A 15,000-nucleotide genomic window follows, 5' to 3' on the forward strand; every position below is an offset into this window, starting at 1 on the left:
GGTCTTGCTTACGACCGCGGACCTTGCGCAGACCAGATCGAGGGCACGGTTTTTCCCCATACGGACCGACCAAGGCCGGCAAATAACGTTATTTAACTTTATTGTTTTCGGGGCCATTTCAAAACCTTGAGAACAAACACACTGGAGAGGATCAGTCAGTGAAACTGTATTATTAAAAGTGAGCTTGATAATGAAAAACAAGCAGGCAAGTATAATTTTCAAAATGACATGTAGTACTCGTTTAAAAGTGAAACGAAACGAACGTGCAATTGTTAAGGCGCCCGAAAAGGAGGAAATATTGTTGCGGACACACAGTTTCCCGAAACATTTCCTCGGCGCGTAAACGAGGAAACGTTTGCTGAGGAAGCAAAATGTTTCTGAACAAATTCAGAAACATTTTTGCTTCCGCAACCAATGTTCCCTGAAGCTGCAAACGGGGAAACAGTTGCTTCCGTAACAATGTTTTCGCAACATTGTTTCGTCGTTTGCGGGCGCCTTTAAACTTTGAGCGGTCCGTACGCGGGTTCCGAATGGGAAAATCAGGACCGCTAGAGCTCGCGGGATTAGCCAATCACATTCGAGGATTTACGATTCCGGACCACTGATATGCTTGAGAAAAAATAAGAGAAATTTGTTGTTTCTATGGCAAGTAGCAGTGTGCCGTGTCAGTCACTGTAATATCTCTCAGATTGCACGCTTGCCAAAGCACCGGTTCTTTTATTTCACCGGACGAGGTTATTCTCTGAATATGTGTCCCTCAGAATAAACCAATTTCGATGTATTAAAATTCAGTCCTAAGCAAAAGGCATCATCTCGAGGCTCTTGGGAATAAATATAAGGATTTGTATGGGTTTATTCCCCAGAGCCTCGAGATGATACCTTTTGTTTAGGACTGAATTTTAAATATATCGAAATTGGTGTATACTCCTTGCTGTGCACCGTGGGTATCAGGACGGTGCAGTTGTCATCGTCCGCTCCTCCCACCTATTCAATAGGCCTTTTGCAACTAACGATCACATGGTACAAAATCCGCCATGCTGGAGGGCAAGCTCATTATTATTCCCCCACTGGGACATTAAAACAAAGGCAAGTCAAGCTTGACTGGTTCAGGTCTCATTGTTTTAATGTCCCAGTGGGGTAATAATAATAAGCTTGCCCTCCAGCATGGCGGATTTTGTACCATGTGATCGTTAGTTGCAAAAGGCCTATTGTATGTGGGCTGAGTTTCAATCGATCTCTAACCTGACTTGTTATTTGTTCTCCGGGTACTCTGGTCAGTTTCCTAACTCATCGAAAATCGACACTCCAGGCTAATTAAGGCTCGGGCAAACGACTGTTCGATTTTGTTGAACGATGTTGACTGCTAGGGTTGGCAAACGGTTTTAACAAATCATGAACATTTGATTCAACAAAGTTTCACGTGATGCCTTTGATTCAGTCCCATTGTGCAGCCGCCATTGTTACTATGGATACGGACATGGATACGGACATGGATACTTCAGTGGGAGACCGTTTAGTGCGCACGCGCGTACCGAACGATGTTGAAAGAGGAGGGCAAACAGGTTCTCAACATCGCTGTTCAAGAAAATCGAACGATGTCTGTCTGAAAGCTTCCTTGATAAAACATTTAAGATTATTTGCATGTGTTTTGTCCCTGAGGTGCAACTTCAGAGTTTCTTCGCACCATGTGTGTTTGCCCTTCTCAATTAAATACTGTCGTTTTCTCGTTCTCATTCAGATACAGCAGAGAGCATGATTCCTTCATCAGAAATGGTAAGAATTCCTCTTGTGGTATTCTTCGAGAAGGCTTTCTGGAATTCTCTTCCGGAATTTTTTTTTTCGCTCCGAGGGGCCTGCTCGCAGGCTGGGCTTTGCCCTACCGGCATTATATACAACGACAAACGTTGGTAGTCAATCCATTTTTATGTTTCCTCTTCCTTTTAAGAGTTACTGTGTAGCACTTTACGACTTCGAGGGAGAGAATGATGGAGACTTGAAATTATGGTGAGCACATATCAACCCTTTTTTTCGGTGATATATGTTATTAGGGAAGCTCTGATTGGCTGCTCAAAGTCCGAATATCCTTTGTTATTGAATTTGCGATCTCAGATATCGCGTTTCTAGCTTCCTGATTGGTTCACTCAAACTCGGTTATCAGATCATCAGTATACCGTATGAACTATTATGGAATCTGATTGTGTCAAGGGTTGCCAAGCTGGGAACTGACTGGCTTTAATTTCCAAGTGTCCAAGCGTTCAGAATTGAATGAAAATTCGATAAAACAATTATTCCATTCGCGCTTGCTGAATATGAGACCGGTTATAGCTAACTCGTTGGCTATTTACCATCTCTTATTATTCCACGCGCAAAATATGAGACGGTAATACACTGACTGTAGTGTCCAGGTTTGACCGGTTTAGAACAGGGCAAATACGGACGGAATGGGAGTTTTCCATGAAAGAAATTGTTTTCAACGCGATGCAAAGCCTGAGAATTTAGCTTGTCATCGCTTGTCATTCGTCATTTCGTTTATACAATCAAATAAAGGGCATTTAGCTGGCTTTCTGTTCTCTTTACGTCGTTCGCAAGCACCCTGAAGGACAGATGATGCATTTTTTTAGAAACACACTTACCAAATAAAATTGAAGCAAAATAACACCTTTTTTGAAGTGGAATAATAAATCTCTTATTCTTTGGTTTAACATATAATACTCGCGGACATTTTGCTCATTGCTCGTATTTTTCCTCACCCCTGCGGGGCTGGGAAAAATACTGCGCAACTCGCAAAATATCCGCGTGTATTATATGTTAAACCATGGAATAAGATATACTGTATGTATCCAACGCGTACTCATGAAACAATTGTTAACTATTCGCCTCCAAGCAACTCGTGGGGGATTTGCGTCCGAAAATATTGTAATCGTTCCAGGAATAAATGAGTTGAAGTCATCTTTTTGTGCTATATTATCTCAATGTTTTAGTATATACTAAAACAACTATTCACCGCAGTGTCGGTGGCTAGTGGTGGATATTTACCTAGCCGCGAACCTTCTCTTCGGTGAATAATTGTTAAATATTTACTGGATAGCGTGAAAAATGAGAAATTTGTTTCTTTTTTTAGTGCCGGTGACAGGATTAAAGTTCTAAACAGCGCAGATGAAAACTGGTGGGAAGTAAGAATCACCATTTCTTTTAGTTTATTAGGCTACAGTTTGTACTCTTCTGTTCATTTTGATTTCGATTGATTTTAGCAAGGACACTTAGCGCGTTAGGCAAGTCGCCCCACGCGAAACGACCGCCGGAAATACGTCTCCGTTCGCAGGCTAGCGTTCAATCGAACCAGTCACCCAATCACAACTTACTCGCCGCCTACACTAAGCGCAGGAAATCGCGTGCGAGCAAGTCACAATTGGTTTTGCTTTTTCATGTGATTGGCTGACAATGTGGCGTTTACTTAATTACTTTGGCCAATCACAAGAGACAGCCAGACAAGTGAACCAATTATCATAAGGCAGAGAAAATACTCACCACCTGCGGAAACCGCGGGAAATCGCACGTAAGCAAATCGCCGTTAGTTTTCACTGCTTTTGCGTGTTAATGCAGAAGGAAGCCAATCGGGAAACTTGCTTTCTGTTGCTCCTCTGAAAGGCTCAAAGGGTCTTAGTATCCTCCTTACGAAATGTTCTTCGCACGTGGACATAGTTATGGATATTTTGTTGTCTTTTAAACTAATATTGTTTTGTGACGCTTTAGGGTATGTGTGGGCGTCGGACAGGCTTCTTCCCTGCGTCTTATGTTCAGGTATTTTTAAAAAACTCATTAATAATTCATGAGCCTAACAGATACACCTCGGCTACACCTCGTGTTTTTAAACCCCGATAAAACACTGCTGCTCGTTTTTTAAACATTACCTCCCGGATTTTGTCTGGTGAATCCGTTACTCGAGAGGCGCTATTCATATTGGTTGCTTTTGAAACTGTATGCATGGTCGGGAAAAACTAACAACTGCCGATAATTGGCTCATCATCATATCTTTATTAACCCTCGGATTTTAGAGTAGCTTGGTGTTGCTAATATCTCCGAGTATTTACCCTCCTAACCATGATACACCACAGAGGACAGACCACAACCCCGTGAACACCACGCCCTTTCAAGATGCGTTGGGAAAAAATATATCTGCGCCCTCATCCGGGTAGTTAATTTGAGTACAAGATGAAAAGCCGATGTTACAGAAATCGTGTGAAAGGTCGAAAAAAATAAAACAAAAAGACGCGAGTGAACTGGGCAAAAGAGTTAGTGACGGATATTTTGAGCCAACGAATGAAGTCATGCGGACGATTTCACAGTAACCAATCCCGCAGCAGCAGTCCTTGATTAAGTACGAAAAAACAGAATTATCGAGACCCCCCCCCCCCCCCTCTTTTTTTTTACGCCAGAGTAGCTCGATTGACTAAAATGGCAAACCATCGTGAGCATTTTGTTTCTTGTTAGAGGTAATGTGCCATAGGAGTTCAATTATTTTCATTTCATTTTGAACAGAGTATTAAGCTTAATTTAAGAACCCATGACGTATATTACCCGGCGTTTTTTACCCTATACCTGCGTATAATTATGCAGAAGCCACGTGCTTTTTTTTTCATCTGCAGGCCGTGTCATCGCATGATGTCATCCTCCGTTGTTTGTTCGATTTCAATGGTCAAGAGGGAGATGAGCTGACGATTCAAGCAAATCAGGTCAGTGGTCAACACTGCATTACATCTGCGCAGACATGATGTATCAGTAGGCCGAGTTCGATATATCAATATTCAGGCATGGCTACGAGGCTTCAATCTCAAGACTCAGTTCTGTTCTTTGTCTCGCAAGTCTCAAGGGAGATTTCTAAACAAAACAATATTCAAATTTAACCGTAAAGCATCGTAGCCATGTGTGAATATTGATATATGGAACGTGGCCGATTGAATGATGTATCAGTGCATCAGCACACTCTCCAGAACATTTTAACGACACCCTGTTTTGGAAAGCGGGGCCGCAGCTGTAAGAAACGAGTGTAGAGAAGTGCTGAAAATGAAATAGCGAAGGCTATGTTCGACATGCAAATCCATGGATGAAAAACAAGAATTTCTGTGTTGCAAGCAGTAGCAGTTCTTTTGCTTAATTATTCTTGATAAAAAGGGACAAAACATTAAGATGTACTATTTACACAATAAGAATGACATACTTATCAAGTGGTTGAACATGTGCATCAGGACTGTTATACATCCATCAAAATTCGCCATACAAATATCAAAGGTCATATTTACATGTTAAACGATGCTACACTTACATCAAGATTATCTGGTACATTTACATCAAGATTCTTTAGCAATATGTACATCAAGTTTCCAGATAAATATACATCATGATTCGTGATACTTTCCATCGAGTTTTAAACACATCAAGATGCGTGATATCATACACAGTATGACTGCTAACGTCCGTGTCTTATAGATCTACATGGTTCGTGATAAATATGTATCAAAATTTGTGATATATATATTATATATATATATACATATACATCGAGATTCGAGCACTTCTTACATGAGGACAAGAATACCGCTGGATTTAAAGAGTGAGGAGTGGGCAGCCCTAAAGGCTGGAATCCATCTGGAAACGGAAATCGGAATCCGGAAACCGGAAACCGGAAACCGGAATTATATTGCTAATGAATCTTGCTGTAAATATATCAGATAATCTTGATGTAACTGTAGCGTCGTTTAACATGTAAATATGACCTTTGTTATTTATATGGCGAATTTTGATGCACATGTATGTCATCCTTATTCTGTAAATAGCACATCTTAATGTTTTGTCCCTTTTTAACAAGCATAATTAATTGTGCGAGCGTCCACTTGCATTTAGGAAACTAACAATGGTTGGCGTTAAGAAGTGGGAGCATACAAACCGACATAACCTCAAACACGTTTCATTTTACTTATTCTCTGAAATACTCCCAAATACATCGTGTTGTCTTTAAAATCTTTTGACTGAAATTTTCACTTTTTTTATTGGCTTTAAAAGACGGGGAAAGCAAAGCAATCTGTGACGTCAACCCGGTATCCAACCCACTCCCCTTCATTGCTCGGTTATTGATCAAAGGATGACCACTTTTCCCGTTTTTCAAAGCCAATAAAAAAAGAGAAATTTCAATCAAAAGGTTCTAAAAACAGCACCGTGTATTTGGGACGATTTCACCGGGAGAATAAAGAAAGTGCATCTTGGAAGTGTGTTTGGCGATAGCCACTTTAAGGGTCCACAATTTATCATTATTCTGACATGCTTTCTCAAGGAGTCGAGCGAAAACAAAGAGTAGGAAATGGAAACTGGAATTGCGCATATGGGGAATTAATTTTAGAGTTTAGCTCGTACTCCTCGTCGCTGCTAAAACTCTCCATTGACATTTAAAAAAACTGTTACTATTCTGGTGCCTGTTCTCGAAAGTCCCGAAAAGCCATTTGCGAAACTGCCAACCGCATGTTTTGGAAAGCAGATCTTTTAACATGTTTTTAAGGTAACAAAAAGAAAAAGGACTGTGAAGTTTGATGACTTAAATCCTCTCCGTTCTTGAGATACAAAAGGAATTGTGCCACCCGAAAATGGCCCGTAAAGTGTCGGGACATTCGAGAAACGGGCCTCTGGGGACTACTCCCTCCGTGACTTGTTGCTAACAAAAGCTAACGCGTTGTTTTTCTTTTTTTTGTGCTAGATTATTGTGCAAGTCAGGAACGAAGGAAATGGTTGGATAGTCGGAAAAACCGGATCAGTAGAAGGAGCTTTTCCGGAGTCGTACGTTGAAGAACTCAACAACAATGCTACCGATTAGTTCAAACAATTCCTGACATTTTAGACACCTGGGAAGAAAGTTGTCGAGAACTTGTTTTTTTCTTATCTCTGGAAGCTGAGCACGAGGACTGATTAGTTTGCTTAGTTTTCAGTGCCATCCGCCGAAGCCACCTTTCCCGGCTTTGATTTTACATGAAAACAAAGGAAGTATTTAGAAAAAAAACAGATGCCACCATTCCGTTTGCTCATATACGCAACCGCCGATATAGCCGCCACGTCGACCAGGTATGCAGCTAAAAGGACTGAAAAAGCTAACCGTTTTGAAATCAGTGCTCCAGATTTGCAGTGGACGTAAAAAACGATGAATGCGTTTCCGCATCTGAGACCAAGTACTCGACCTTGGGAATATTACACTGTTTAAAAAGGAAACAAATGTTCGTGTGTTCCTTTTGCTGGATGGCATACACCTTATTCCAAAATGGTCGCTGATTTATGCGGATACAAATTGGCCCTTGTTGCCTCGTTCAAGATGAAATATTCTTTTGAATTTTAAGCTTAAGAACGAGACATCAAGGGCTTAATTGAATAAAAACAAAAGAATATTTAAAATGATGGCCATTTTGGAATAAGGTGTATTTGCCAGACGGTTTAGGCTCTGTTGAAATTATGACTTCACGTGAATTGCGGATCAATTCAAGGACTTGCGCACACATCAGGGGTCAGTTGTTCATGAGGTAGATAGCGCTATCCACCGGATTGACACCAGCAAAACCAATTGAGTTAGAGCGGTTTTCAATTGAGTGTCGAAAGTAATTAGATAATTACTTTGGTTTATGATTACTTCACTCAGTGATTGGTTCAAAGTTCTCGCGCCATTTTTTCAACCAATCAGAAGTGAAACCAAAACCAATCCTGACTCACGCGTGCACATTTTCCCGCGCTTTGTGTCGGCTACGTGTAATTACTTCGAGTTTTGATTGGTTTGCGGGATTGTCTCAGTCCTTTTTGATTGGCCAAAGTAATTACTTTGGTTTTGGTTTTGGTTTTACGACACTCAATTGAAACTCGCTCTATCCTGTAAGTAGTGGTTTATCCAGTGGATGGTTCTATTCACACTTCGAACAACTGGGACCAGACTTATTTTCGTAATGCAAAATGTGCGTTTGACAAACACAAATAATATTTATAAGTTATAGCCTTTTATAATGAAACACGGCTGTAATCATAGGTTTTAATTTGTTCCGAACTGGGGATGTAAAATTTATAAAGAAAAATATTATCAAGGATCAAGGAAATAATCATTTTACCATGCATTTGGAAATATTAGAGGATTTAGTAATTAGCGACGGGCTTAAAGGAAAATTTTCGTGTTAAACCTTAGTGATAGAATTTTAATAAAGTATGATGGCAGAAGTCTTCATTAGTTCGGTTCCATGACCTCATCTTCGTCGGTTTGGGGGAAACTACTTGGGGTAACCACAGAACATACACACAGGTGCCATTGAGGAGATCAGTTGATTTTCACAGGATGGGAATTTGCACGGTGCATTTACATCCTACAGCATCATTTACACAGTGAACGCCGTGAAATACAAGGAAGTAATGTTATCACTTTTTAAGTCAATAAAACCAATCGTTCTAAGGCGACTTTGGGAATCCTTGCTTCTACATTATGTTTTAGGAATTAACTTTAGAAGTCCGGGAAGTTGGCTTCCTCCAACAGGCGTCTATTAAACTATCAACACTGACATGCCTGTCCTTACGAAAGCTACACATGTGTTCTTATGTCCAAGAGCTGTCAAAAACCCCTTGGAAGGCAACATTGAACTACTTTCGAGGCCCTTCAGTTCAAGTTCTGGCCTGCAAGAAACAAAGTGCAAGTATCCAGTCAGATCCCAGTAAAAAAAAGATCCCGGTTTGTTGACTAACAAACTAGAGTCAAGTAACACGAGACAATTGGCGGGTTCATACTAGGGACGTAGGAAGACTTTTAGTATGCCCGAGTTCTCACTTTGAATGTGAACGGGATTTTTAGAGTCCTCAAGTGTGACGTCACGTTGTCATGGCACTGACAAACTCAGTTCCAAATAGAACTCAAAATCTCATGTGCGTGGTTCACGCTGTCGTTGTTCAAAAGGTCAAAACCTGACCCTAGCAACAGGGCACGATCTCAAGTCTAGTTTTAATCTCCCTCGAATGCTTACTTGAGCAGATCAAAACACGATCAGGCGTCAAGCAAGTCTCGAGTTGACTTGAGTTTGTCGCACTCATGGCCTACTTGGCTACCCCTCCCTGTATGAACTGGCCTGTTATCCTTGCAAGGGCTCGGTCAGGTGCAAAGGTCAGCCGTTCCCATGGAAGCAAAACGACGATCTTGAACGATCAAAATCGACAAGCATCAAGTCGCATAGAAACAGATAGACGCGTTTTGACCTGATTGCTCGGGAGTCGGATGATGGTCGTAGTACTGAAAGGAGAAGACGATAATAGGAAAAAACTTAAGACTATACGCTCCGTTTGTGGGCCGGATCATGTGTACAATACAATACATCCAATACATACTTAATTGACCGCTCCCCATAGGGGCTTTTCAGGGCCAATGAAACACAACGAAACGAAACGAAACGACAGAACAGAACAACAACAACAACAACTATTAAGAATCCCAACTGGCTGGAGGCAAACCAGTTGGCTATTTACAAGTGCGGCTGGGAAGTTGAACCAGGGACTACCAGGATCAAATTCAACGAGTGGTCAGAGCGGGTCTTGAACCCGGGATCTCAAGGGCAAGCGCCCTAACCACTGGGCCACACTGCCCAAAATGGGGAAAACTCCGCCAAGAAAAGGAGAGGAAAGGAACTTTATTTAAGTGTCTAGTCGTTCTAGCGCTGGAGCGCTAATTGGGGACACTGTAAACTGAAATTAACAATGAAAGTAAATCAAGTCAAATCTTGGTTTTTGAGGAGAGGGGAAACCGGAGTGCCCGGAGAAAACCTCTCGGTGCAGAGTAGAGAACCAACAAACTCAACCCACATATGACGCCGAGTCTGGGAATCGAACCCGGGCCACATTGGTGGAAGGCGCCATCCCTGCACCCCAAGACGAACTATTTGCGGTAGCTCCTTTAGACCGATAAACTACCGCTGATACTCGTAATCTGATTAGTGTCGTTTCCCTTGGTTACCAACATACCAATCGTACGACGAACTAAGACAGCTTGACCAAGTTCGTCCCGGCAATCACAGAAGACACATTCTTTCCCAAGAAGAACAGCGATTCGTTTACGCCTGGTTTACACTAGCGACGCAAGCACAAGAGATCCGAACAACGGCGCAGACTGACACAAAGATTCACTACTTCCATGTTTTCTCTTACAACGCAGCGCTGCAAGTGGAATCTGGAACGGGTCTTTTTCATTGGACGAACATCACAGGCTTGCCTTACGTCCTGTTTTTCACACAACGCAAGCAAAAGTACGCATAAGCGAGTGCGCGAGGAAAAGGAAACATTTTGATTCCTACGCTACCGTTTTCACGGTGAAATAAGCGCTCTTGTGAAAACCAGGCTTTAAGATAAATTAACCTTCGAGTATCAATCACAGAAGACACATTCTTTCCCAAGAAGAACAGCGATTCGTTTACGCCTGGTTTACACTAGCGACGCAAGCACAAGAGATCCGAACAACGGCGCAGACTGACACAAAGATTTACTACTTCCATGTTTTCTCTTACAACGCAGCGCTGCAAGTGGAATCTGGAACGGGTCTTTTTCATTGGACGAACATCACAGGCTTGCCTTGCGTCCTGTTTTTCACACAACGCAAGCAAAAGTACGCATAAGCGAGAGCGCGAGGAAAAGGAAACATTTTGATTCCTACGCTACCGTTTTCACGGTGAAATAAGCGCTCTTGTGAAAACCAGGCTTTAAGATAAATTAACCTTCGAGTATCTTAAAACTATTTTCGAGGATTTTAGTTGTATCCTTCACCTTCAACAAGTTGAGGGATCTCACATCAGATGCATTGCCATTGCCTCCACAACTTCAAAGAAGTTCCCCCGAAGCTCTTCCGATTCTTCTAGCGCCCTCTGTCGATTGGATACAATCACTTCAATCTGAGCATCGTTTTTCAAGCAAACTGTGATGACATGAGGAAGTCTAAGTAGTGAAAAAAAAAGTCAAGTCAAGTCAAGTAAATGTCATTAATTTGATGAACGACATTTATGACTTGATGGTGACCATGCAGAGTTTTGAGTGGAGTGACTCAGTGTAAGCGCTCTTTTGTGTTTGTTGTTTCAGCTCCTTTTGATCGAAACACCCAGCGGCTGGTTGCTCTGAGGTAGGTAAGGTAAGCATGAAGCGACTAGGAGTATTTATTCTCCCCCCTGGATGGGATGCTAGTCCATCGCAGGGTTACCCCCAGCATTACGCCGGTACCCATTTATACACCTGGGTGGAGAGAGGCACCGTGAGAGTAAAGCCCAAGAACACAGCACAATGTCCCCGGCCAGGCCCCCACCATGAGGCCAACCGTAAGCCTCCCTGATTGCTCTGAGGTACCAGAACCTATTGGTTTCCATGGTATTTAACGCTGGTTAGCGCTAACTACGCTTCGAGCAACCCGAGCCAGGGGCCCGTTTCCCGAAAGTCCAGAAAAGTTTTCGGACCCCTAAAGCCATTTGTGAAACTGCCAACCGCTTGGTTTTGGAAAGCCATCTAACAATAAAATTCTGGTTTGCAGTTTCGGAAATTCCATGTGCTGAATGATACGACACTTTACGGTTGGATAGACCGCCCGACTCAATATAAAAAATGAGGATGCAGAGCTCGGTACTAACGCTATAACTAAATCGCCGGCTAACTCAAGGTTGTACACAATTCGAACTCTTCGGGGATAAAGCGTTTTATTCCAAGTATTTCCATAACATTTGAATGTGAATGCTACATTTATAGTGCAAATACAATACACAAAGAATCTTAACCCGGGGAGATTTGAATTGGGAACGACATTAGCCGTGTTTTCACGACAGCCGTTGTCTCGCAGTCGCTTATTCCCAAAAGTGGTTTGTTTGCAGACTTCGTTAAGCGACCTAATGAAAATGCGCTCCCACTGGCCCCTGGACTACTGAGTTTCATGGAAAAATCAATTTACTACAACCCTTCGTTGTAACTAGATTAGCATTAAGTTGGACCTTCATATCAACTTATTTACGAAAAAATGAAATAACGACAACAGGGTGGGTGTTATTCCTTTTTATTCCATTTAATAAATCTTAGTGTTCTGAAATGTCAACGGCGAAGTAAAATGGTTTCGGGGGAAGGGTGGGATACCAGAAGGATTTCCTCCTTCCCTTGGTATATTTTTAATGGCCTTATTTTGGACTAGTGGCTTGACCTCGTGGGCTTGTGATTGATTTTGCTTCCTAGCCCACTGCCTAGTAGAGTGGACGCTTCCATTTAAAACCTTTTAAACACGCACGATAAACGGATTAGCTGCTTTTGTTCGAATTCATTACAGCACGACCGATTATGCAAGATGGCGATCAACAAACAGCAACAGAGACGGAACCCGCTAAAAGATATTTCTAAAACGAGAAGAAGGGAAGGGGATTTAAAAAAAGCGACAGGTAACTTATCTAATCATTTTTGCCAACACTACGCAACCAGACAAAAACAACAACGTATTAAGGACGTTCGCACCCATTGTTACTGCGCATTTTTTCGCGCATGTCACGCACACGTCATGCATCGCAAACCACGAAGGTAAACCCGATGCTGAAGGCGCAAACTTCTTGTGGAACGTGAAAGCGTGTGGCATCATGGGATAGCTGTGGACCCAGGTCTTCTCGGAAATGTCACGCAATGGCGTGACAGTGCGAATAGACAATCGCTTTGAGAACTTCTCAGTGATTTTACTCTCTTGAATGTTCGGTGACCCCCATTTTACCTCATTGATGACGAAGTCTCAATGAGGTATAGTGAGGGGGACTTCAGGTGCTTACTCGTTCACTCGATCAATGGGCTGTTAAATTTCGGCTTTCTTTCGGACGGCCGAATTGGTGTACGAACATTCGGGAACGGAAGCGCTAAGTGCACGTGTCCCAAGTGCGAATCCTACCCTATGCTCTTAGTTCATCGAATTATGAAATTAAAGTCTTAAAAGTCGTAGAAGAACAGTGTTCCACGTATCTTTTGAATTCACGATAAACTTGTGTCACAGGTATTTAGTAGTCGGATATGCTCGGTCTTGATATGGAAAATGTTCGTCTGAAGTCAAATGACAAAGCACACCGTAGATCAGCCATTTTTATTCAGCGACGGCAGGAGAGGAGTTTACGACTTTCAGGTAAGAAGTTGATGTTTTTTGTCGTTCTTTCTGACTAAATAATTAATAGGAAACACTCATATACACAACAAACCACTGTCGAATCATCCGTGCAACGAATTTCAATTCGCTGTGGATTCGACTTTCCAAGACAAACTCACATTCCAAGTTATTCCAAGGTTCCAAGTCAATCAAAGTTGAATCTGTTGAATATAAAGCTTTGTAGGACTGAAAGTGAATTTAATTGGAATTGAAGTGAACTGCAGTGAATTTGAGTTTCATTGAGCTGGATTTGCTGTAGCGAAACACTGAAGAATAGTGATAGCGTTGGTGAGTAAGGTTTCTCAATATGGGAAATAGTTTAGCACAATATAGAGTTGCTATTGGAATGCATAAAATTTATTTAACTTCTAGAGAATATCGAGATTGCTTCAAAGGAAAATTTTGGTGTTCATTGCTGCTTTTGTTTTATCTTGAAGCAATATATTTGCCTGTCTTAAAATTAGATGTCAGTCGTTTCAAGAGGATGATCTGGAATCGCCTATGGCTTACGCAGATTTATCTTTATCGATTTTACATTCCTGAACTAATACGACTTGGTAATGATATCGAAACTAATCCAGGACCACCATGCTTTTGTAATATATACGCGAAGAGAACTAAAACACCTCCTTTGTCTCGTGTATATGTTGTTGTTAGTGTTTTCAAAATCTCACAGCACCATCAGGTGAAAACATACATTTCTAATAGAATTTTTTCATTGAGTGGAGATATAGAAACAAATCCAGGACCATTAGATCACAGCAGTAATCCAGAACAACCCCTACATTCCGTCTCTTTATTAGAAACTAGATTATCTCAGTTAGGCAGGATTCCACTAGATGTTGGGGGTGGTGGAGATTGCTTTTTTCGAGCTGTATCACATCAGCTGTATGGCACCCCAAACAATCATTATCAAGTACGTAGCCTTGGTATTCACCATTTATTGCATAACCCCGAACAGTTTATAGAAAGTAATACTGCCCACTCTTGGCAAGAATATTTGAACAATGTGTCATGTGAGGGAACATGGGCTGATGCAATTATTATCCAAGCAGTAGCCAACTGTCTAAGTTTAAGAATTCATATTGCTGAATCACTAGCAACATTTGCTCCTGTTACCATTGTACAATCTGAGACAGGTGAATGTGCCAGCATCTACATTGGGCTTATTGGTGAAGCCCATTATGTGTCTACTGCACAGAAACAAGTTTCTCAAATAACAAACAAGAACAAAATTGATATGACATTAACTGGTAGCAAAGTTTTTGGGTGGGGGGGGGAATTCTTACACTTTTTTTCTGTTCGCATGTTTTTCGTCATTTACTACCGGTAATCATCAATGAGGTGTCTCAGAGAGACTTTGATTCTTTCCGTAGATCACTTCCTTTCCCGATTTTGTCCATTAACAAAAAACAAAAAAAAATCTGTACGTGAGAAGTTTCAAATATTTCGCCTTTTGTGATCTCGTGCGACCGAAGTTTTCTTTCTCAGACTACTATGTATCGTTTTTCAAGGTCTATTTCACCTCAGAAAAAGAAATCAGCTGCAAACGTTTGTTTAGTTATATTAGTTATGTTGAATGGAGTACGTTAACCTGATCTAAATTTCACTAATGTAGCTTTTTTATTGCTGACAGTTGTAAGCTAACATCGTCTCAAAAGAACGCAAACTTCTAAAAGTGCACTTCATGATCTCGAAAACGAGCACGGTGACCTCCCATTTTTTTTCCTTTTTGGCAAAAGTTGATCATTACCTTTCTGCGTGGCAAGTTTAAAAAAAATCTGTACGTGGGAACGTTTTGGGTGCGAATTTCC

General features: G+C 41.5%; 3 protein-coding genes across 8 annotated transcripts in view; 2 read left to right on the forward strand and 1 right to left on the reverse strand.

The window, feature by feature from the left end:
- Window positions 1-8,238, forward strand: part of LOC138021686 (uncharacterized) — a 27,755-nt gene extending 19,517 nt beyond the window's left edge. Inside the window, exons 16-21 of the mRNA XM_068868639.1 lie at window positions 1,739-1,773; window positions 1,946-2,004; window positions 3,122-3,173; window positions 3,754-3,801; window positions 4,647-4,733; window positions 6,746-8,238. Coding sequence (XP_068724740.1) covers window positions 1,739-1,773; window positions 1,946-2,004; window positions 3,122-3,173; window positions 3,754-3,801; window positions 4,647-4,733; window positions 6,746-6,862 — 398 coding nt within the window. The 3' untranslated portion in view covers window positions 6,863-8,238. The remainder of the gene's footprint in view (window positions 1-1,738; window positions 1,774-1,945; window positions 2,005-3,121; window positions 3,174-3,753; window positions 3,802-4,646; window positions 4,734-6,745) is intronic.
- LOC138021689 (transcriptional regulator ATRX homolog) overlaps window positions 8,040-15,000 on the reverse strand; it is a 20,727-nt gene continuing 13,766 nt past the window's right edge. For all 4 annotated transcript variants that reach the window (XM_068868644.1, XM_068868645.1, XM_068868646.1 and 1 more), the window contains 2 exons: window positions 10,810-10,977; window positions 8,040-8,682 (listed from right to left, as the gene is read on the reverse strand). In XM_068868644.1, coding sequence (XP_068724745.1) covers window positions 10,830-10,977 — 148 coding nt within the window. In that variant the 3' untranslated portion in view covers window positions 8,040-8,682; window positions 10,810-10,829. The remainder of the gene's footprint in view (window positions 8,683-10,809; window positions 10,978-15,000) is intronic.
- LOC138021690 (uncharacterized) overlaps window positions 10,994-15,000 on the forward strand; it is an 18,741-nt gene continuing 14,734 nt past the window's right edge. For 2 of the 3 annotated variants that reach the window (XM_068868647.1, XM_068868648.1), the window contains exon 1: window positions 10,994-13,165. In XM_068868647.1, coding sequence (XP_068724748.1) covers window positions 13,057-13,165 — 109 coding nt within the window. In that variant the 5' untranslated portion in view covers window positions 10,994-13,056. Of the gene's footprint in view, window positions 13,166-13,319 lie in introns of those variants that run through there. The other variant, XR_011126425.1, reaches the window with a different exon arrangement.

The sequence above is a fragment of the Montipora capricornis genome, chromosome 10 (genome assembly GCF_036669925.1).
Source record: "Montipora capricornis isolate CH-2021 chromosome 10, ASM3666992v2, whole genome shotgun sequence".
NCBI lineage: Eukaryota > Metazoa > Cnidaria > Anthozoa > Scleractinia > Acroporidae > Montipora > Montipora capricornis.